Source organism: Oenanthe melanoleuca, unplaced genomic scaffold (assembly GCF_029582105.1).
Source record: "Oenanthe melanoleuca isolate GR-GAL-2019-014 unplaced genomic scaffold, OMel1.0 S252, whole genome shotgun sequence".
Classification (NCBI taxonomy): domain Eukaryota; kingdom Metazoa; phylum Chordata; class Aves; order Passeriformes; family Muscicapidae; genus Oenanthe; species Oenanthe melanoleuca.
Window position 1 is genome coordinate 1 of NW_026612901.1, and position 25,001 is coordinate 25,001.

General features: G+C 36.6%; 1 protein-coding gene across 1 annotated transcript; it reads right to left on the minus strand.

Annotated features, from left to right (window-relative positions):
• Positions 1-17: 17 nt before the first annotated feature.
• Positions 18-20,067, minus strand: LOC130266807 (probable ubiquitin carboxyl-terminal hydrolase FAF-X). The gene is made up of 12 exons (XM_056516071.1): positions 19,931-20,067; positions 15,600-15,687; positions 13,646-13,988; positions 12,141-12,236; positions 10,024-10,235; positions 8,288-8,528; positions 7,929-8,078; positions 7,663-7,783; positions 7,069-7,199; positions 6,532-6,810; positions 3,292-3,417; positions 18-1,303 (listed from the first exon to the last, which is right to left on the minus strand). The coding sequence occupies exons 1-12, from the start codon at positions 19,956-19,958 to the stop codon at positions 1,091-1,093; spliced, it is 2,028 nt and encodes a 675-aa protein (XP_056372046.1). The 5' UTR covers positions 19,959-20,067; the 3' UTR covers positions 18-1,090.
• Positions 20,068-25,001: the final 4,934 nt, after the last annotated feature.

The window sequence follows — 25,001 nt, forward strand, 5'->3', positions numbered from 1 at the left end:
CCATATAAGCATCAGTAAGAATAAAAATAAGAAAACTAAAAATGAAAAACCCATAAAATCATGTGAAAGAAGATCAGTAATGGACAGCTTAAATTTCACCTCTTTTAAAACTCCCATTACCTCAAAGTATTTTTACAGAACTTAACTGTACAATTTTTACCCAGATAAATGTTAATGAAGTACATTTAGGTCTCTTCTCTTTTAGGCATACTTTCTCTAGTGCACTACTGTTCTTAAAGCATCCTATGTATAGATAGAAGAGCTTATCTTCATGTGCCTGGACTGTCACACAAACTAAACCACATTCTATATGCAAGTATCACTTAAAAAAAACCCCAAACTCCAATTTATTTAATGAAGAAGTCATGTTCACAGCAACAGAAGCAGATGCCACTATAGCCCTATGAAAGATAATGGAGAGGTGTTTATTTTGCTGTATAAATCTCCTTCTTTCAACTGATCATTTAAAACACAGCAGTGTCTCGACATATTCCTTCTCCTTTTACTCTCAGGCAGGTATTGATGAGTACTAAACCCAATTTTGTAAGACAAAAAAAAGGAAGATGCTTTCTTAAAATCACTGTCAAAATACAGATTATTATTTCCTACAATTGTAGACAACACTACTTAAACAAAAGGTGTGTGATAATGTGCTGATACAGAACTCCCAACTCCAAACCACATGTAAAATCACATGTAAACCACATGTGAAACCATGAATATATATGCCATACAGAATTAGCAATTTTATCTTTTTTTCCAATGCTTCTCACACCACTCTGTGCTTCTTTCTTCTTCTAGACTGCACATATGCTTTGAATCACTTCTGTACAACAGACCTTTTAAGTCTGAGGACTAGACAAATTAGCATTGCAGGAAATGCTTATTCCTTATTTAGATGCAGAATCTAACTGGGCTGAAAACACGTTACAGCAGTTACAGAACTGGTGCATTTTTGAACTGACACCAAATTCAAGTTACAATTCAACAATTACTGAGAAAAGGAATTTGGAATAGAAAATTAAGCTGTGTTATGACAACGACATGTACTAGATTCTGAAATACATCATTGTATCCACCTAAAAGCTCATCACACTCTAAACCTGACCAGATCAACATTCTCTTTTGTAGAGAAACAAACAGTTATACAGAAAAGCAGCTGTTCAGGGATTCTTACCTTTTCATAGATTTTACTGATTTCCTCATTCGAGCTGAAAACCAGCTGAACTGACCCACAACCTGATGCCCAAACAATTTTTTGTACTGCCCTGATAACACAGATGTCAGGGATGTATTTTGAAGCCTGAAAAGAAGAGAAATTAACAGCTGCAAATAACATTACAATAGATTCTAAATTCCCACAAATGTATTTGAGAGAAAATTTCAGATTTAAAACGTTAAATATTTTTTTCTCTTAAATAGAAAACAGATGATGTATCTTGAAGAGTATTTATACTTCACTTATGTAAAATTCCATTTTTTGAAGAAGTATGTAGGCAACTCCGATTCTAAGGCTTAGCAGAAACTACCAATTTCAATGCTAAAACCTTCTTTATTTAGGAAGAAAACCCCAAGAAATCACCAAGCATTCATCTGGAAGGCAGCCAGCCTCTTAAGCAATGTAAAAACCTGAACATATTTTAGGGTTTCTCCCCATGGTGTGCTAGCTGATAGCCAGCTTGAACATACTGATGTTATCAAGTATGTGATCATTATATGAAGGGATTGCTTCATGTTCAAGACACAGAGGGTAGAACATGAGTAAGAACACAGCTCATGTATTTAATAAATGCAGAGTCACTCTACAGTACTTTGCGCATGGTCTGAGTTAACATCCAGAATTTTTTACTGATATACACACATTACAACTGCTATTATTCATGGTTCACAACAACCTTCAAAAAAATTACCAAACCTATCTGAAGTCTATATTCAAAACAGAATTGTCCATAAAACAGGTAATCTCTAAAAGCAGATGGCAGACAGTTCTCAAAGATTTCAAGTTTCATTTTTCTAATGCTCAGACAAGGAAAAAAATAGGACTCTAAGCAGCTGAGCTGGCTAGGTATCTGCATCAGGAAACCTGACCAATGTGCATTCTTGTACTGATATGGACATTAACGATATTTACAAGAAAAATAAAAGGCATTTTATCTTTGTCACAAGCAAAGCAACCGTACAGCAACAGTGCTACAAGAAAAGTAACAGGGTTTTATTTATCTCATTGTAGTTTCAAAATCTTTAAGTATCAACATTTTTAAAAAAGGTGAATGATTCCTCTCTGCTAAAGTCTTCTCTCTGGCCTATGGAAACTATGTCAGATTAATTTTTCAAAAAATTGTGAGATCGGTTGAAAAGAGTCTTTTCATCAAAACATGAAAAGGAAAAAAAACATTTCAAAGGCAAATGACAATACATATGAAATTCAGATCTACAGCAGTATTCATAATTTCAGAAAATTACAGACAAATCCTCCACAGCAATACTGTTAAACACATTCAGATTATGTTTGTTTTGATGTGTTTGGTGAAACAAAAATAGTTTATTTATTTATTAGCAGGCCTCTAAGAAAGACAAAGGCAGAATTTAAAAACCTTTCCTCACATCTCACCTCAAAAGATATTTCTTCTATGGAAGAAATTTGATTAAGTCAGAGTTCAATTGGCTGATTTTACACCTATGGATGTAGAACTGCCACTGATGGAAGGCAGATGGCTCAGTCTTGCAGTGCAGCACATTGTGCTTTCTTTACACACTCCCTTTGTTCTCAAGGGACAGTGCACTTGTCAACACCAAGATGAGAATACAGTAATATCTTCTATCTAGATATCTCAGAAATGTTTTGGAGATAGTTCTGCAGATATGCTATACAGTACAGAAACACTGCATTTATGGCTTCCACCCTGGAAACCAAGGGATCCAGATGCATGTGGAAGAGGAAGATAAAGCAGTTGTGATTTTAGCTCCTGGTGAATTCAGCTGAATTCACTAACATGAATCTCAATTCCAGATCCAAATGGGCTTTGGCCACACCATACACATAAGACCACTATGTTTGCAAAGCACATTGTTTAGCTTTAGCCTTACTGAGGTTTTCATTTGTGTCATTAATGCATCTTCAACAAATAAAGATACACCGGCAATGATTTGAGATTTTTCTCTTTCATACGACCATTACCTAAAACATTTTAAAAGGAAAACTTGTGTCTTACAAAGCAACAAATTTAGGAATTAAGAAAATAGAAAAGATGCTATAAGGAAAAAGGTGATACAAGAAAGGAATTCACCAACCTCATCAGATATTTGCTGTGCAAGACGTATTGCTACATTTCTCAGCATGCACTCTGAAGTTGGATTAGGAATGTTTTGTAGGGCATTTTGTAGCACCACTGCCTGGTCATGCGTAGCCTGGTTTATCTGGAAGAAAGTATTTCTCATACTTACTTTTACATGGGAAAAAAGAGCAAAAAGATATGAAGATCTAAAGTTACTTGGAAAGGTTTGGCAGAAGTAGGTAAGATCTTGGAAGGAAAACTACTTAGTGCAAATGCCAACATAAATAAACCTCCTCATTTTCAAACAGATACCATCACATCTGAAGACACTATGCAGCAGTGTACGATCATGGAGTACAAGTAATTAAAAGGAAAGACACTTGCTCAAAACTTACTGGGTGGTTTGGGGGCTTGTTTATTGATCAGATTACTTCAAGTTAATAGAATTTTTCTCTGTTACAATGCCTTCTTCCCTTTCACTAGATGTGGGAAAGAAAGGGTTTGGTAAAACACTGGGTCTACCTCTGGATTAGACAAGAGTGTCCAGACAGAATACAGCTGCAGTTTTTATTATACTGAAGTACATTTTAAACATTTGATTAAAGTTACTCTTGAAGAATTCTACTCTAAATTATCCCTCCTGTTTTATAATATTTAAAAAATAGAAACAGCAAGACAAGTTTTTCTCTTTTTTGTATTGGTCTGAGCATAGATCCCTCTCTCCTTAGTCTGCCAGGGCGTCATTACTTTGACAAAACCTGAAATGGTTGTTTCCTTCTCACAAACAAAAGATGGTGTACTGTGGTTACAAGTTAAAACAGAAGAGTTTCTTCATTTTCCTGTACCAGTTTATTCAAAAAGCCCATCTCAAATGCTTCTCAAAAGACACACTGTGAGGCTGCTGTGTAAGGTCTAGTGTTGGTCATTTCCCTTGTTTTGTCAGCTTCACTAAGACACTTGATTCAGGGAGCAAAGTTACAGAGTCTCCACTGAAGACTAACAGAGCTTCCATAGTCAATCAGGTATTGGATGCTGTTGGAAGTGATCAACAGCAATACATATGGAGTAAATCAGTTCTGTGTATCAGAACACTGCATTTAACATTATTAATTCAACTTTCTATGAAAACAAGGAAGAAAGTAACAATTTTAAAGGTACCAGTGACAGCAACAGACCAGCAACTGAAAAAATACAGACACATAACCTTGGCTGCCTCCTCCTCTTAAATATTGATGGAAAGCCAAGACAGAAAGTTATGCTTTGGTACTTATGCTCTAGGTAAGAGAAATGAATAACAAATCTCACCTGCATCCCAGGGGAATAAAAACTACCAAAGAGGATGATGGTGACAGCAAGAACAACCATGTTTTTTCCAACAAATCAGTTATTATTAAATCAGATGTTTGCAACTCTAAATAGTGAAAGTCAGCAATTGTGACAAATGTCACTACCTCCTAAGAAGTCAGCATAAGTCTGTTTCAAATAATACTTCAAGACTCAAGTGATGCAATGTGTGTTCCAAACTGGCCTTTAAATAACTGTTGTAAGAAAACAGGGCAGTAAAACTCAGCCATTTTAAACAGACAAAAGACAGGATAGAAAACATGTCTGCCTTAATATATTCCTATTATACTCTAACATGAGACATAAAAAGGGAACTTCAGTTCACTGTTATCATTAAGAGTTCAGATGTACTTGAAAAAGAATTAATTATGTATCTTCCAAGAGATGCAGCTAACCAGAAGAGAGATTTAAGGAGAATGTACTTCTCTGATTCAGAGATGGATCTTAGTCAACACTGTGGAATGAAGTCTCTGAAGTGGGGTTCTCTGTGTATTCCTGAGTATAGGTTGACAGATCTAGCAACTAATTGGGATGGAACCTCACAAACAGGGAATTCCCATTTATCACAGAATATGCTGAGCTGGAAGAGCCCCAAAAGGATCATCAAGTCCCACTACTGGCACAGCACAGAACCAGCCCCAGGAGTCACACCATGTACCTGAGAGCATTATTTAAAGGCTCCTTGAGCTCTGTCAGGCTGATGCTGTGACCACTGTCCTGGGGAGCCTGTGCCAGTGCCCTACCACCCTCTGGGGGAAGAACCTTTTCCTAATATCCAACCTAAACCTGCCCTGACAGAGCTTCAGGCCTTCAGACCCTTGGGTCCTGTCACTGTCACCACAGAGCAGAGATCAGTGCCTGCCCCTCTTCCCCTCATGAGGAAGTTGTGACTGCAGTGAGGTCTCCCCTCAGTCTTTTCCAGGCTGAACTGACCAAGTGCCCTTAGCTGCTCCTCATACAGCTTCCCTTCAAGGCCCTTTACCACCCCTTTTGCCTTCCTTTGGATGGTCTTCATATCCTTCTTATATTGTGTTGCCCAAAACTGCCACCAACACACAAGGTGAGACTGTCCCAGCCCAGAGCAGAGCAGGACAATTCCCTCCCTTTCCCAGCCTGATGTCCCTCAGAACAGGGATGTCCCTTCTGGCTGCCAGGGCACTGCTGGCTCATATTCAACTGGTCATCAAGGATGACACCCAGGTCCCTTTCTGTGTCACTGTTTTCCAGCATCTCATTCCTCAGTCCACCCATCCCAGGTGCAGAATCTGGCACTAGCCCTTGTTGAACTCCATACAGTTGGCGATTGCCCAATCCTCTAATTTGCTGAGATTTCTCTGCAGGGCCTCCCTGCCCTCCAGGGAATCAACAGCTCCTCTCAGTTTTGTATTATCTGCAAATTTGGCTCAGCATCCCTTCCAGTCCTGCATCCAGGTCGTTTATGAAGATGTTGAAGAGCACAGGGCTGAGGATGGAGCCGTGCAGAACCCCACCTGTGACAGGTCACCAGTCAGATACCACCATTCACTGTAACCCTTTGTGCCCAACCTGTGAGACAGCTGCTCACACTCACATGGTGTGTTTATCCTGCTGTGGGCTGGACATTGTGTCCAGAAGGATGAATAGAGTTAAAAATGAGAAACTACCTGTACTGACAATCATGCAAACCAGTGAAAATCACATACAGAGCAAGTGCATCTCACACCTAACTTTTTACAGTCACCAATAAATAGGATTTGTTTAGTAAGTTGATCTCTTTTTTAGAATTGCAAAATATTATCTGAAAGAACTGCGAGTTCTTGATCTGCAGCACACTCAAAGAATAGACTACCAATGAAAAGTTAAGAGATGCTGCTGGCACACATTATGAAACACAGAGCAGACTGCTATTTACAGCAAGGAAGATTTATATTACCGGTGAAATTGTACTTGTGCCTTCCACAACTGGCTGACAAGCTTCTGCCACAGCTCGAACATGGCCATATCCAATTGCAGTTAGCAATAATTTGGCTATTTTTAGAGCATTAAGGTAGGCACCCCTTCGAGTTTCCATATCTGCATTTGGCAGGAAGTTATTTCTGGTCAGCATGCTCAGCACAAGAGGCAAACCACCACTTTTCAGGAAGTTATATTGGAAGTCACTGGCATCTTCTCCCAGAGGTGCACTGGCAGGCATTAACAAGGCATAAACTACCTGTAAAAGAAAATGAAGAGTTATCTAATGGAAATGTACCAGCTTGGATATAGATGACTGAACACGAGATTTTGTAGCAATACTACATAAGCATTGCTTTGACAGCACTGGTCATACATATTTATTCCAGTAAATTGTTAAGCATTTTCAATTGTTAATTTCTAACCATAATTTGATCTTAGGCTTCCATAATGTTACAGAGAGGATTACCACAGAAAGAACTGACAATTTTTAAAGAACAGGCAAAGCATTACAAACCTCTGTTAGGTATAGCACTTGTGAGGCAGAAGGACCAAAGAATAGAGAATCAAGGGATGGACTAAGGCTGCTTTCCCCTAGCTTTGCATGATCTAAACAAATTGCTCTTAGTTTCTCGACCGTAGTGTTATCTGCAATAAAAACACAACTTATAAGCATTTTGCAGCAAAATTACTCCACAACAAGCCAGTACTGTTTACAATTATAAATCTGAAAAAATTTAAGTGCATCAGAACAATTGCAAAAACTTACAAATTCAGAGTGAGAGAGTGTTCTCCAGTAATTATTACAGTCAAAAGTGGTCCTATTAAAGCAGTGCTACAAAACCACTTTAAAATACAATTCCCCCATTTTCACTACACTGTGGCACTGAACCTCAGTACCTACTGCAAACCATGCACCTTCACACAGCAGACAAGAAAAAACTACTTGGGAATCTTTTACAGCTCTAATTAGGATAACAGTAATGAATTGCCGTATCAATAAATTACCAGAAAGTAGAAAATACTCCCCTGTCTTCAGTTTCATTTATCAGGTGAGAAATTATTATACAGCACATCACAAGATAAAAAAAAGGATAAAGTTAAGCTTTACCTGGTGGCATGAGCTTCATAAGAACACGAGCTCCATCTCTAAGAGGTGGCATATTTAGACTACTGCCCAAGTCTGCAACTTGCCAAAGAAAAGAGATGTATCGAGGATGCAGCGACATGATCTTAAAATAAGCAAATTAAAAAAAAACAAAAAAAAAAAACAAAAACAAAAACAAAAAAAAACACCACATAAAAATTGTTAGCCAAAGACAAGCTACAAAAAAAAAAAAAAAAAAGTTTGAACTGTTAATTTCAGAAAATGCTTACCACTCCAGGCAAACAGCTTTCAACTTCTGGATTTGGACCATCACTGTAGTGATTGCCATGGTTGCCCGGAGAACCAGTTGAAGAGTCAGAAGAACTATCTGGACTTGAGGGCATATTAGAATTTATCTGTGTAAGCTTAGCTGTTATTAGCTGAAAAACACAATCACAGTTTTAATACTCTCCAAAAATTAAGATTCTTTACCAAATAAGTATCTGATATAATGTTAATGGCATAATATAAGAAGGAAGAATAGAATTATTTCACCAAAATAAATTATGTCACGCATGGTATTTTTCAAGCATTTACAAAAGGGTAGGAACATTTGAATTGATGTAAATACCCAGCCTGCCAAACTCACCGTTTTATCTTTGAGATTCAGCTGCCCAATTAATTTTCTGTCATCTGCAGGATCTACCAGCTCACCCCCAATGAACAGCTCTACTTTTGTGTGAGCACTGTTGGCTTTAATGCGGTTGAGGATGCAACGCCGCACTTGGCCAATCGTGTCGTTTGTGTGAGACCAAATATCCAAATCTTCCACCTGCCGGCCTTGGTTTGGAAAACGAACTACAAGTGTGATATGTTTACCACGGAAAGCTCTGAAAATAAACAAACCAGAAAAAGTTATTTTTTGCCCTCATGAAATAAAGTCTTTTCCTTCCTGCATTTTTTAGTGGCAGGTATTTCCACACCAAATCTTTACATGGTATTTTCCAGGGTAAGATTTTGTGAAAGCCCCAGCAGCTATGGCAACAACATACACAGAATCTTTCAAGGAGCCACACTCCATACAAATGCATTAATTATATGGTCAAATTTACAGTCAGGTTACTGACAGAAATTTTAGAAGTCTCTTATAAAATTTTAGATGCTTTCTCTGTCTTGTAACTTCCTGATCAAAACGTGCAAACCTTAATCAGACTGGAAATGACATTTTGCTCTTTTAGCAAAGCAACTCAAGCTTTAAATACACCAAGATCAGAAAAAGCCATCAGGCTACCAAGTCTTAATGCCTTCTGTCAAAAGCTGTTGTAAGTTTTATACTAGAATTCCAATTTTCAAAATCACAATCTTTTTGAAAAGGTTAAAGTGGTCAAAAAACGAAGAAATGGTTTCACATTAGCAGTGATCACACTCTCTACAATGGCAGGGAGCTTATTAGGAAAGATGTGCCCAGATAAGCCCAACAAACTAATCCCATGTAATAAAAGGCAAAACCTTCTCATAAAGCTCCTTGCTAACAAGGCCTGTGGAAGATTAGTCTAATCAAACAAGCAGCCCATATAAAAAAAGATATACCCACAATCAACAAGGAAACTTTGTCAGGACTAATCAATCAATCAATCACAATCAATATATGCAGTAAAGAAGCTGTAGGAACACTGCAAATTACTGACACATAAAGAGAAAGCAATTGTTTCAAATTTTTTTTTTTTTAATAGTACATTTAAAGTTAATTGCATGAAAAACCTCCACTGTGTTTGAAAATTTGTTAGCTGCATCATAAATCCATAGAGACTCCAAGGATTTAAGCTAAGTTTTCAAGGTATACAGAAAATAAATATACTTCAAAGTAATGTGCTCTTCTTCCCCTTCTTCTGAGGAGCTTACAGAATGTTTCACTTAGAGATAATTAAAAATTAAACCTTGCAAAGTAAGATTGAGATCTCTGTCAACAATTCTGGAAAGTGAATACATACATTTACAGCATATTTTTGTGTAATAAGACTGTAAGAAACAAAAAGGCTTTGCCAATGCTAATGTAAGGAACAGTACCACTTTCAAGTAATTATCTGAAAAAAAGAACTATATCCAAAACAACAGAGCCTCAAGGAACATTATGCTAGTTACAGAAAAAACCACCAAGTTCATTCTTAGACCTGCTTTCCCTTTCATATATACTTGTATTTGCCTGATCTTCCCATTTTTTTCTTAAAAATACAGTGCCATGTATTAGCAAAGAAAAGGGAATTCTGAAACGCCATGTAACTATTTCCTGATTAGAAACCATTTAGAATGTAAAAATCCCAAGGATAATAGTATTATTTTAGTTTAACAGAAATCAAAATCATGATACTGCTTTTTCACACATACCTTGACATAGGTAGAATAGTTCTTTCTTCGTGGTAATCACTGTCACATTCATTTATATACTCTCTTAAAACAGTCAGCACTCTCACCATCCTTATTGCTTCTTGTCTTGCACAGTTGATACTGTCTTTATCTCCATCCAACACACATAATGTATCATAGGAGGCTTTTAGACGATCGAAACAGGACTGAATGAAGTCTTCATGAATCACTACCTAATTACATTAAGAAATTGGTGTAATTACAAGATGTATTAGAATCCATCTTTTCAGAAGGATGACCAAATGGAAGAGAAAAAAATCCCCCAAACCAAAATAGGTAAGTTTCTCAATAAAGATGTTTTATTCCAGCAACTCCCATAATTTAATTTAGTGTGCACTTCAATAATCTCACGTCATCAGTAGCTATGACTATATTGTATGCAAACAGAAAAACTGAAAGTCTGGACAGAGAACCCTAAACTGGATTTTCACTTTCTCCTTTTCTCAGACTATGTTAAAGAATTCTTGTGTGCATGTAAATTCAACATTTCTGGAAGTGTCAGAGCTAAGCATGTGCAGATGGACAGATCACTGCATGCTTAGTAAGCCCAGACCTACAGCAAGATAGAAGCCTCCAGCCATCTGCACTGCAGGAAGATATGGCTTGAATGGCTGTGAATTCACCTCCTAGAGCAGCTGTGCTGGATCTGGCATCTCTGTAGATTATTAAAGTATTTTTGAAGACAAGTAGAATATCAGAGTTTTAACAAATACACCCGGCAAGTTATCAACTGTCCAAAGGACAATATTCCTCCACCAAATTTGTGCAGCCACACGATTACAGAATGATTTGGGTTCAAAGGAGCCTTAGAGATTACCCAGTTAGAACCTCCCTGCCTTTGGCAACAACCAAGGCCAGGCTGCTCAGATTTGCATCTAACCTGGCCTTGAACACTTCCAAAGGTGGGGCACCCACAGCTTCTCTGGCAACCTGTGCCAGTGACACAACACCCTCACAGGAATAATTTGCTCCTAATAGCCAACTGAAATCTACCCTCTTTCAGTTTAAAGCTTTTCCATTGTCCTGGCAGTACATGCCTATGTCTAAAGTCCCTCCCGAGCTTTCTTGCAGCACCCTGTAAGTACTGGAAGACCTCTGTGGTCTCCTGAAAGTCTTCTTTTCTCCATGTCTTAACAACAGAGATGCTCCAGTTCCTTGATTATTTTCATGGTCACTTCTGGATTCACACCAGCAGATCCACGTCCTTCCCATGTTAGGGGTCCCAGAGCTGGATGCATCACTGCAGGTGGGTCTCACCAGAGTAGACAAGAGGGGCAGAACCCCCTTTCCGGACGTTCTGCCCTTCCTGCTGCATGCCCATGATGGAGCCCAGGACACAGGTGGCTTTCTGGGCTACCAGTGCATGTTGGGCTTCTTGCCATCCAACAGCCCCAAGTTTTTCTCTGCAGGGCTGCTCTTGAGCTGTTCATCCCCCAGCCTGAATTTGTGCCTGGGATTGCCCTAACCCAGCTGCAGGACCTTGCACTGGCTTTGCTGAACTTTGCAAAGTCCTCAAGGGTCCAGTTCTCAAGCCTGTCAAGGACCCTGTGGATGACATCCCTTTCCCTGACCTTACATAAATCCAGTATCTCTTCTCTGTCCAGTGAGCCACAGCTCCCAGCAAATATTAATGCAGAGAGATAATATCTCACTTGCTAGACCTCAGCTTGACCACTACATAGAAACTCAGTGACCCTTTGTAAGTGACATATCAGCAAACAGAAATTACATTAGCTTGTGACAACACCCCACAGACCCAGCCACTGAACATACTTGTATGAGTAAGTTCCACAATTTGCAGTGGAACAAAAGGCTTCCCTCATATGACATTAACTTTTTTCTGAGTAGCAAGAGCAAATACAGCACATGAACTTAGTATGAAAAATTAATGAGAGTTCGGTCTGCAAATATGAGAAAAAAACTTTAGTTCTGCATCTGCCCAGAATGTGATGGTTGGACTCACCCTCCAAAACACAGAAATTATTTCCTGTTTTCCTTTCAAGTATAAAAATATCACCACATTGATTTTTAATACTTTTTTTTTATTCTATTCCAATCTTCTTGTTGCTTTTTCTTACCTGATTAACTTGTAACCTTGGGCCAAGATTAGTATAGATCTCTTTAAGAAGGTCTATTGCTCTGTTTGCGATGTCATCATTTCCCTGAATCACAACCTAGCGCAATCAAAAAAAAAAAAGAATTAGCATCTCTTAAAACTTGCTGGTAGAAAAACGAAAACAAAAACTACTATGTAAGTATCTGAACACAGCAGTATGCCTAATTATCTTATGAGGTGAAAGGGACTATAATGCTTAGTTACAAAATGCAATCAATACAACTTACACTTAAGATGATTAGAAGAGCAAAAAATTAATAATTAACTAGTTTTGAAGTTCAGAGTTGGCAAAAAAAGGTTGATGTCCTATAAACAGAGTAAAAGTAGTTTTTATATGCTCATGTTCACATAATATTTCAAATTTTTGCTTGTTTTGGAGAATAAGAAAACAACTTCTTCAGATGCTTCAACAATCATGCATCATCAGACAGAATTTCCAAATATTTAAATGGCTGTGAATGAATGGAAGGGGGACAAGCAAATGAATTCTGCTTCTAACCTGATGATATAAATTTTAATCACTAGTCATCAGGTGTGACAGCAGTTTTACAGACAACCCCTGCAGGATACTGGGTTGAAGCTTCATGAGTTTTCTCATGCTGATCAGAATTAAGTTGATTCCCAAAACTAAAACAGGCTAACATTCTGTGAGGACTCTGTTCACAAACACCATGTGAACTTATTTGTATAAAAATTGAGATCTACTATTATTACCAGGATTAAAATACCCAACCCTTCAACTAGCTACAACCAATATTACTGAAGACTGTTGCTATACACATTTTACAAACACACAGCCATGATAATCATGTCACAGTGCACCACTAATGCTGCTCTAATTGGGCTCTCTAATGTAGCTCTTGAGAACTAGAAGTACTCTGAAAGAAATTAGGTTACAGTTTAGATACTGATGACTTTCACCAACAGATCTGGCAAGCTTCAAGAAGCTTCAACCTTCCAACTGAAAAGTGAGATTCTATATATAGAGAACAGGTGGTTATATGGAATCTACAGATCCTAGAAAACCACCATGTTTAGCCAAAAGGTTGTGGTTATAAGAAGAATATTCCAGTGCTCACTTGGTCTGATCTAGAATCACTCCAGTTTACCACACCAGAAGGAATGCCATGGAATAGCTTATGAAGTGCACGAAACAAAGCTTAATTATAATGTGCATATGAAAAAAAGAGAAATATGCAGATAATTCACCTGGAAGGATCTTTTCTTCATCAAAAATATAAGCAAATCTTTAATTTTATGTGCATACATAAATATACTTATGATTCAAAAACTTTCCATCAAACATCAGCCTGCAAAGTTACCAACTTGCATACTTGCTGGGAAGACAGTGGAGTCAAAAGCCGTGATTTCAGTCCATTACTAATAAATTACACATTCCTAAAAACATAAAGAGACTGAGAAAGTCTTAGCAGTTAACCTTCCAGATGCTTCCTTCAATTAACTCACCCTCCAAAGGTAGTCTAATCCTATTAATTCCAGATCATCCATCATATAGGCTCGTCTCTTTGCTACTAGCTTTCCTTCTCGACAGTTCACAGCTTTGAAGAAACGTTCAAAACATTTCATTCCATTTTCTGTTAATAGGGAAGGATCCAGCTGAAGCACATTATTTTCAAAGAAGTCCTTATTAATGTCAGGGTCTAAGTCTGGTTCATCCCCCATTAGTTTGGAATACCATTTAAAACAGGCTTCGCGATCACAAAGATAAACCGCATTTTCAGCTAAACACTTCCATATTTGCTTCGCCTGAGGGGCACAGAGCCACAGCTGACCATCCTTCAATAAAAATCTTGAGCAAAACAAAGAGACAATTAACAGCACTGTCCAAGAGACATCCAGAGTTACAATTCAGTAAAAAGTACAGGCACAAAGTTGGATATGCATATTACACATGTATATATCACAAGTATGAAAACTTTATTAACATCATTAGTCCACTCATAATTAGCACCGTGATATCTTAACAATTTTGAATGGATCAAGACCTTTTACACCAAACAAAAAAGAACACAATTCAGTAAAAAATAGCAAGCATTGTTAACATCTCATATACAAATAAATGCACATTTCCTAATGTAAACTATTTAGATTAAAAATCAGGTCACAACATATGAGAATAAATTAATTCTGCAATCATTCACTATGGTTTAACACTTGCTTTAAAAAAATTGCAAAATAGATATCGATAACATGGAGTGGAACCAGAAGCTAAAATCAATGAACTGGAAATTTTTCCTTGTATTTAAGCAAGTTTTTAATTTGTGTTCAATTATTATGAAACAATTATTAAGAACTTCAATTCTGAGAGCTGAAACTAAGAATGTTTCAGGAGGAACAAATGATAATCAAAGTTCTTTAGATTAATTTTTCTCATTTAAAATTTTTTCTATGTAGAAGAAATCAGGGACTGAGTTATGGCAGTGCTTTTCAGAAATTGTTACATATTATGCATTTGATATCCATGGGACCTTATATATTTCATTATGACATTTCATTCATGTGCATTAACAAATAGCGAACTTAAATCTAAGGAAGTTACAATTTTTATGCAGGAGTGATACATTAAGTGTGCTATCCATATGCAATTGTATAATTTCATTAAACAGTTAACACTTCAGTTTAAATAACAAGAATTCTTGTTAAAATTTTAAAAAGTAAAAGAAAATCTCCTTTAGAAAACAAGGAATAAATAGTTCAGAACTTGACAGTTCAAGTATTCTTACTCATCTAAAAAAAGGTTAAACCAAGTAGGAAAAAGCTGAGAGAGACTTAGCCTAGAAAGCATCAACATTCTGCAGCTCTATGATGAACAGAGATTCTTTGTTTTCTTATTTTACTCCAAAATGAGCTGGCCAAAATCATCCAAGTAATTTTTATATTGCACTTTCTTTCAGCTCAGTTGCTGCCAACACAACATCAGTGACTGACAAAAGTATATGTCAGTTTATGACCATAGATTTAAATCTGGTGTGACCCAAGTAAGGACACATGGCCATATCTCTACTCGGAATACTTCAAATTTTAAACTAAGTTACCCCAATAGGAATGTAACTGTATCCAACAAACAGTACATTTAGTCAGTAAGGTTCTGCACACTGACAGGAAAAAATTAAAATCTTGGTGCAGAATAAGAGCCCTGAATTCCAAAGAGTCTGATAAACTTTATTTGAATATTTCAACAGCAGCATAAAAGCCTTCCAGGAAAAACCCAAACCAAAACAAAAACATTTAGTGTATTTTTGCATCTGAGTTTTGAAAGAAGTTAACAGAACAAATTAAAGCTATAGAAGAGAAAGAAATGCAAAGGGTTTTCCTTCAAAAAGCATTCAAATATTCTTTCTTTAAAAAGCATTCGAAGTATTCTTACAGAAGTTAAACAAATGTTCAAGACAAAACTCACCGTAAGAAGTTAAGTCGCTCCTGAACTTCCTGCACGTGACTGTATCGGCTTCCTGGTCTCACAGTTTGAGGATCATATTCACCATGTTCTGCAAATAAAACATTTTATTAGACAACACATTCAGAAAAGTGATGCTGACTGCAGAAGGCAGGATGTGTTTGAAGACTTGTTACTCTGAATATAATCCAAACCCAGTACATTTTCAGGGAGGTGGATGAAAAGAGTTTTCAGCAGTCAGCTACCAGTTAATGCTTTTTCCTAAGCTGAGCACAGGCAAAGACTACTGAGGTCTATAATCAAATCAACAATTATGTACAGATACACGTGCCCACTGTTCAATATAATGAAAGTGTTTAAGAACAATTAAGAACCTGCACTCTACTTATTCAAATCAATTTTTCCTATTTTTAAGTAGTCAGTTTGAAGTCAGAAGTCAGTTGAAAATAGAAGTATACCAAGCATTTAACTCAATTATTCAGTGCTTTTTTTCTGAGGATGCTTTAGTTCTGTTACACAGCATCTTATCCAAAATTTCATTTTTCGATTTTTTTTGTTTTTTCCTGTCCACAGGAAATCATGACTCCATTTCTTTACCACCTATATACAGAGCTGTGCACACAACATCACTCAGAGGAAGAAAGTATAAGACAACTTTATTTACTGTGAGTTTCCAAACATAAATCCCAATTGTCTGTAACACTGACAAGCTTGAAATAGAAGTCTTTTGAAAGCAAGACAAGAAGTCAGATTTGTACCTGCATTTTGTCCAAGTTCAGCATAATATTTTCTTAACAAACAGCAATTTTGTTCATAGGAACATGGTTTTGGTGTAGTTTTGTTTGGTGGTTGGCTGTTGTTTACATTTCTTAAAGAGATACAATCTAGATCTGCACTTGCATTACCTTCATCTGTACTAGCAGTATTTCATCATGACACACATTCATTATTATAGCACCATTATACACTAATTAATGCTGTATTTCCTATTTGCAAAGGTGGACTGATTGCCTTTAACTAATGTGACCCAGCCATGGCAGAGACCATGACAACATCAAGACTAATACTAAAAGTTATCCTCATAGCTGAAAATCAGTGTCTCCTATTACATCAGGCAGGAGGGAAAAAGAAATACATCAGTGTTTCAAAATAAAAAGAAAAAGAATTGCCATACACACTCCTCTCTAGATCCAAGTGCAAAAGGTACACTACCTTAAATATTGAATGACAAGGGAAACAGAAGACCAGTAGTTAACTATTGTCTGTAAAACTATGTTCAGAAGTTCTTAAAAATTAAATCATAACCTTCATGAAATGACCATAAATGAGCAATTAGCAAAAGGAGAAATATGAAAAAAGTTCTGAAGAGATAATACAAAAATATGGGAACAAAAAATATTTAAGAATTAGAAGGAGAAAACCAGTAAAATATGCTGTGTTTCCAGCAGAAAAAAAAAAAAAATCACACAGATAAGCATATTATAGACAAATTAAAATTGATCAATTGAAGTGCTGGGTGTTGTGAGTGAGTTTTTTGTTTGATTTTGATTTGTTGAGGGGGAAGTGGTGGTGTTTGCTTATTTTCACTGTGGGGACTATCTGGGCTTTTTCTTCCTGACTAGGAGTTTAATTCACAGACACAACACCAACACTGGCAGTGACAGGAGAACTGAAACCAGCCAGCTGCAGAAAAGGCAGTGTGGATGTACTTCAGAATTCTAAAAAACTCTGAACTACAAAAAAAAAATCCACTTTCATAAATGTTTTCTGTATCACATTCTTTCTACATTTCCCAGATTTATTTTCTACTCTGTACATCCCACAGCAAGTCAAAGTGTGATCTCCTTAAATATTACTCTTACATACTAGAGCAGAAAACAATGGGTTGAAATTTAAGTATAATTAGTGATAAACACACACAAATCCATTTCATTAACACTCTGGATTTTTTATTACTGCAGATAAGCAGAAATAAAGGAGAATTGATGAGAAATCTTCTAAAATTTTCAAAAGATTTTTGATAAATCATTGAAAAGATGAAACTGTGACCTCCTTCAGTACTACAAAATCCAAGAGCAGTTGTCTCATCTCATGGAGGACTTTGCAGAGCTGAAGGAAAGGATGAGTTCAATAGAAGGGAAAATCACAGAGGATGGAAAAAACTCAGAAACATAGATTAGGCTTCTCTTTAACCTTACAAATGCAAACATATAAAAGGGGAGTATCCCAGAAAACACTATGCAATGGTGAATAACAGAAGAACAGGAACACTGTTCTCCATCACTAAACACAACTAGGGAAGGCTTCAAGGAAAACAAACATATGGCAGATTCAAAATTAATTTTAAAATATCCAAATTACATAGTAATTGCAATGTTAAGTGTCAAGAGTATCTGTCAACAACTGGATTTTTTATTTCTATGGCATCTGTTTTGTGTTGTTTGGATCTTTGCCTTGAATTTTCCCCCTCTGTCTCATTCACCTTCTCCAGCCAAGCTTAATTCTACAGCTTCCAGTTCTTTCTGTCTTCACATGCATAATCCTCTTTCTTCCCCTTTCATTTATTCTCTTTCATTTACACGGCCCCCTGGCATATTTTTTCTCCCTCCATGAAGGATGGAAGACAAACTTCACAGTACTTTATGTTCTGCTCTATTTAGCACATGAAACTGAAAATTAAAGAGTTTTTGCACAGGAACTGTGGATTACAGTCTGAGCACAGTATCTGGAACATGAAGATTTCCTGGTTGCCCTTAATAATGTAATAAAGCACCTAATAAAAAACCCTACACTATTATTCATTTGCTTTTGTACTCTGATACAAATGAGAAGTTCTGCAGCAGCTTCATCTCAAGAAAGAACAATTTAATTGCTTTGTAATTAGATTAAATTTAAACCCTTTACACACTTGTAATTCTATTGCATTGAAGATGTTTGTATTACTGGTTAACTGAGTCACTATAGATGGGGAGGGGCAGGGCAATGTGGTTTTTGGGAAAGGAGAAGAATCATCAGCCTAATTCTTCTGCCCTCAACAATTTGATAGGTACACAGTATTTTCAAAAATGACCTTTTGGCTTGAGAATTAAAAAATAAGGTACATTAAAGATAGCTCCTACACTAATAGTGAGAACAGACCAAATAATTTAGTATTATTTTAACATTAATTAATTCAATGCTATCATTAGTTAAGAGACTTAAATTAGGGTAAACCCCACCACATATTCCTAAATAGAGAAACACAGCTGCAGTAAGTAGATTTAACTGAATGTTATTATCACTGGCCTACACCTTGCTCAAGTGACCATCTACACAGAGCACCACCATTTCCACAAGTCCTCGAGTATGTATTTTGGATATCTCTTATATAAAATACATACATGTGTGTATAAATATACATTTATAATATTCCAGAACACATGAATTCCAAAAGGCTACTTCTTCTGTGCACTGGTAGGTAGATAGAAGCTTTCCAATGTGCAAATATCCTGTCCTCTCTGACTGACCTACATTTAATCCCTCTAGAACATACTGTGTCACTTTTGAGAGGCAATAGAAAGGCTGCCAGACTGTTATGAGGCCAGGGTTGAACAGTCCTTGGTTCCAGCCAATATGAGTCAGTGGTGGGGAAGGAGGGGTGTAAATCTCCTCCTTTCACTTCTGTTGGCAAAATTTTATATTTCAAGAATTGTGGTCCAGTGCACCAAGTTTCCTGGTCCACCGTTCTCCTTCACTTCCACACTCCTACCTCATTAGCTAAAAGTTAACCCAGAGTAAGAGGGTAAATTTATCAGCAAAGAGCTGGATTTGGCCTAAAATACAAAAATATTAACACAATGTGCAGCCCAAGTGCTGTTAATAACAAATACAGTGAGAAAGCCTGAAGAGAAGTTACATTTGAAAAAGAAATGGTATCTCTATGGTTTGAAGTCCTTCTCCCTGACAAATTCCAAATAATGGCTGCAAACTGACGTGATTAACAAAACTTTTCAAAGGCACCTTCCAAATTCAAAACTAGAAGTTTTACTACTAGAATCTTACAGAAAAATAACTACCCTAGCCTAAGTAGTGCAAGATGATTTTTATCAATTCACAAATAAACAATGGCTGCCATTTTCTCACATTCTGCTGCAAAACACACATTTTCAATTATTACAAAGAAAAAATTAGTATTTTAAGCTTTTCTTGTCCAGTCACTACAAGGCTATCAACCTCACAGATCCTTGAAAATTAAACAAATAAACTTAAAAGTAAATTCCCATAATAACTATTAACTCCATTTTCAGCTGGAGTTCTCCTATACTCCATGAAGCAACTTTGATGTTAAAACTCACCTTTAGCATACTGCCTCATGCTTTCCATATAAGCAGAGAGGTTTTCTGCAACCAGTGTAACGAGGGCGTGATTGTGCTGAAGCTGATTGATCAAGTCATGTCGGTAAAACACGTGGGGACTTCGCTGAGTTTGACTGAAATTCAAATACAAGTGTTAGAGGAAAAAAAAGAAACTTTGCACCAAATAGTTCAGAAATCAATTTGAGAGACATATCTTTGATGCAAAATCCAAATATTCCTACAACATCTCGAACAGAACACAAATTAAGTTTCTGACAATATTTTTCTATCTTATGATGTATCAACAGCTCGTTCCAGTTACTAAAGCAGCTCTTTTATTTTACAGTATGTATGGAAAACTTCAAAGCAATGTAAGTACCTGAGTGTGCTGGAGAGAGAATATCTGCAGTAAGACAGAAGAATAGACACCTATCCAAAATGCACAATAGAGACTCTCAACTACAGTATAACTACAGTAAGCATAACCCTAGTTTCTCCTACAGCCATCTGATATTCTTTCCTATATTTAACATTAAAACACCAAGTGAATACTCAATACCATAGTCAAAGTAGAATAGTCAATAACTACACCAACTATTTCAATACTTAAAAAACCCCTAAAAACAGTATGGATTTTTTCTAACAATAACTATGTGGAAAAATGTTGGTACAAGCAAAAAAAGCTGTTACACAGAGTATATAACCTAAAAAGCCCCAAAAAAGTTCAAGTAAGGAAATATCCCAAATAAATAGATTGCAAGTTAAGTGTATTATCAAGACCTGACCAAAAATGCTGCTCTTAAACAACACTAGAAATACTCAAATGACAAAAGCAAACTGCAAAAGAAAATTCAGAGCTTGTGTCCAAGACCCACATGCCATGAACACTATCAAATTCTAGATCCTGGGGACTCTCATCACCTCTGCAGAACACTCTCAAAATGTCTCAGCTGTGTGGCTGTAGATCAGAGCACTGATCTTGACTGCATAAACCAGAACTGCTCTTCCATGGTAAAGAGAGAAAAAAAGAAATCAAGTGGGTGTCAGGGGGAAGAGCAGCATTCCTCATTGCCACTCAGCCGAACCCATAGCTGCCCTAAAGAAAGGAAGATGTGATTTCAAAATTGTTCTCCTTTCTTTCAACACTGAAACAAGTAGACCTCAAAATTAGTGTGGATTACAGGTAGGATTTCTCATCCTTCCTGGGAAAGAGGGTGTCCACACTACATGGCCTACAGCACTCCACAGTACTGCCACAGCTTTAGAGAACAGCGGGGAAGGCGAGAAATCCCAGTTGCAGCATCAGCTGACAGTGATCTTTGCAGCTGATAACCACATTTCACTGTAGATGTCACAGCAGCAGATAAACTGATTGGCCAAAGATCAGTGTCCATCTGGGTTTAAAAGACAGAAGCCATCAACACCCTGCCAATAATTTTGTTATTTGCAACCAACAGAATCTGGGCTGCTAAGCACTGCAGTTTTCAGAAGATTAAATTTCATAACAGGTAGAATTTTCTAAAATAGTTTGAAAGGGGCATTTCAAACACAAATTGTATTAAAAACACTCAAATATCCAGACATTTCTCAGACAGAAAACAAAATGGATGGAAGCATGAAAAAAGAAAACATGTAGGACTTCATATATTCAGAACATTCTCTGTTTTTACTTCAAGAAACTTTCTAATTCTGTTTCATTGCACCTCCACCAACCTCCTTACTCAGAATAGGGCAGCAGCAAATCCAGCAAAAGACTGGATATCTATTTTAGTGGTTACCCAAGATGTTACCTCTAGACAGAGAACCGCATTCACGAAGGGTAACACTAATTAACTGGGAAATACACATGATCAAACAACTAAAGGAACAAATAAACCAAGAAGGGGTGTTTTGTGGAATCAAAGATATTGGAGTGTGTATTTATATTCATAATATTATGCATTTGTATCAATCTCACACAGTACAGTAAAACCACAGCTTTATCAGCAGAAGGCTACAGTGTTCTGTGTTAGATATTTTTTATTTCTCTCCCTTCTCAGCCGCACGCACACACAGTACATTTGCACACAGATCCATACTGGTTAACAATGACTTTGAAAAGCTTAATAACTGAAATAACAAGAGTTATGAGCTGTGAGTTATAGCAGTGATCATGAGCAACACTTCGGATGCTATTTTGATCCATTGCTAGGATGGACTCAAAGGCAAAATTATTGTCTTTAGGCACTGGAAAAAAGCTCATCTGATAAGTGCTTCTAGCATGTTTTCCAGTATTAAGACAAAGTCTACATGCAACTAAAATCTTCCTTAAGCACCTAAGGTTAGGCTAATATGATGTTGCCATTGGCACACAATAATTTAACCTTTAATATTATTACACTTTAATTACTAATGTGCAATAACTGAGGAGCTTGAAAAATTGACGTTAATAGCAAAACTCGTATTTTTACTGTGTTTATACTAAATGGATACCAAAAGTCAACCGGTAGAAAGAAAAAATTGCATTTTGAAAGGGATGACAAAGTATTTTGGATTATGAAAAAGGACATATTTAGAATGCTTATTTGTTAGAAAAATACTGACAAACTGGCAAATGCAAAATTCCAAACAATTTAAATGGATTACAAAGAATTATTTCTCTATAATTATCTGTAATTCTATAAATTAATTATTTATCTGCACATATAACTCACCCAATATAATACTATATATGTAACTCAGTTCTTGAAGATGACAGTTGTGCTAACTGAACAAATGCTATGTACCACTAAAAGAGTGCAGATTATTCAGATGAAAAATCCAAACTGCAGTGACCGATCCCCACAAATTCTACTACTTAGGCCAAAAAGTGACTTGAAGCATCATTGTTGCCTTAAAGCACTATGAAACCTCTGACTCTCAGTGTTCAGTTAATTCTCCTGGGCAAGTAAAGTAAAAGACTGCTCTTCTACTGCTCAGATAGATACAGGTCAAACTTAAGCATCTGATATTGGCCTACAGGAGGCTCTACCACCCAATGCAGAGAAAATTAAGATGATTATCTGTAAACTAAAGGTCAATATTGCTCAAAATGAGTTGTTAAGTATAAAATTCATAAGTATTAATAAGCATCTTTGCACCCGTAAGAGTCCTTGTACATTATATTATTTTCTGCTGCATTTCTGGTTAAACTGAACTTCCTGACACATGTAGCATTTCTTTGTGGTCAGGGAGCTAAATTTTGCCACAGCAATTGTATAACCAATTCATCATTGTTCAACTGCATGAATAACTAGCAACAATTAAAACCTCCCCCTCAAAAGAATTTCTATAGTGCCAATGGCATAAGATAATTTATACAGATTTTTGCCAAGAATCAGCAGCACTTGCTGATCTGGACTGAACTTTCCATTGCCAGTGCCAGTCAGCTGACCCACCTCAAAAGAGCAGCATAAAGAATATGTGCTCTGTGTGCTCTGTTTTTGAGGCAGATGTCACAAACACCTGTTTGGATCTATTTTCACTCCAAATTCTAGAAGGATGTTAAAGTTTTAAGTCAGATAAGGCAAGCTGATAGGAAGAGGTATTGTATGCAAGCATTACATTTTCCAAATTGCATCAATATTAAGAGTTATGAGAAAATTCAGAGGACTGGAAAGTCACTGATTATTTTAAAATTATGTTTTCACTCAGCATATTTCCCAGTCACCTGGGCACTAACACCGCCTGATTAAAACAACTCCCTCAAAAGTATCTTGCTAACAAAGGGTTTTTAAGTGCCTTGATTAAAACTTTCAATTCCAAGTTCACTTTCCTGCCATACTTGTTTTCAAATTCTGCATAAAAATAAGGTGCTATTTCATCCTGCAATGCAGACTGCCCTGAAATCTGAGGAAGATATGGTCAAATTAAAAAAAAAACAAAAACAAAAAACCCCCAAAAAACCCAAAAAACAAACAAACAAACAAAACAAACAAACAAACAAACAAACAAAAGGAGAGACATTCAAACCATTTAACTGTATACAGACCATAGAGGAAACCTACACTTCCACAACCAAAAGCAGTTCGGTTCCTCCCAAGATGATTTCAGAGCAGAAACCTAAATCAGTGCCTTGAATGCTTGAAGTGCTTCAGGCATTACTTAAAGCAAAGCATCTTTGTTAAGGCACTGTGCTAAAATCCTTCAACTTGAAAAATCAAGTAGCTTGGTTTACCTGGATCCTATAGCATGAAAAAGGTTAAGCATTCCAAGACACAGAAAACAGACTTTTCTGTGTTCTGCAAATTAGCAGGTAACTTTGTGACCTTTTTGGATAACCTCAAACAATCACTAATGTAAAACTGTAAATATACTGAAAATTTGAGAAGCATGTTGCAAACTAAATAAATAAAGAAAACTCCAAAAGTCAGGAATGCAACATTATCACAGCTCCTGAAAATGGTATCAGTAAGAAAACAGAGTTGTGCAAACTGCAGCTTATTTTCCTCAACCTTCCCTGATTTGATCTTTCTTGTGAACCAACTGTAATAGCAACGTTGATTTGAATACTTTATCTGCTTCCAAGAGTTAAAACAAAGCAATTGCACAACACTGATAAGCCAACAATATTTTTCAGGAGTTTGTAAGAAGTCTGACATGGATAAAAATGCTCTTAGGGGCTCAGTCTTTCTTATTGAGAAGACATTTAAAATAATTAAAATAATAATGTGTACTTTAACAAGTCCAAACTGATAATAGCTTCTTATTTCTTCCTTTCAAAAATAAACCCCAAATGAACTCCCCACAAAACAAACAAACAAATCCCCTCTCCCCAGTAAAACAAATTCCAGACATTTCTAATCTATTCCATTCAGGAGAGAAAATTAGTAAAGAATTTCTCCCAGATCACAAAGTTACCTTTGATTTTAAACATATGAACTATATGATCTGCAAGATAATCAAAGAATAAGGATGGATGGCTATGCTGGTGTATGTATGTGTGTGCATAGAGCCATATAGACATGTGAAACAAATTTATGCTTCATAAGCTAATTCCACTGTTAGGCAGGAAAAGCCCATTAATAACTGGAAAAGAAATCCAGATTTTCCA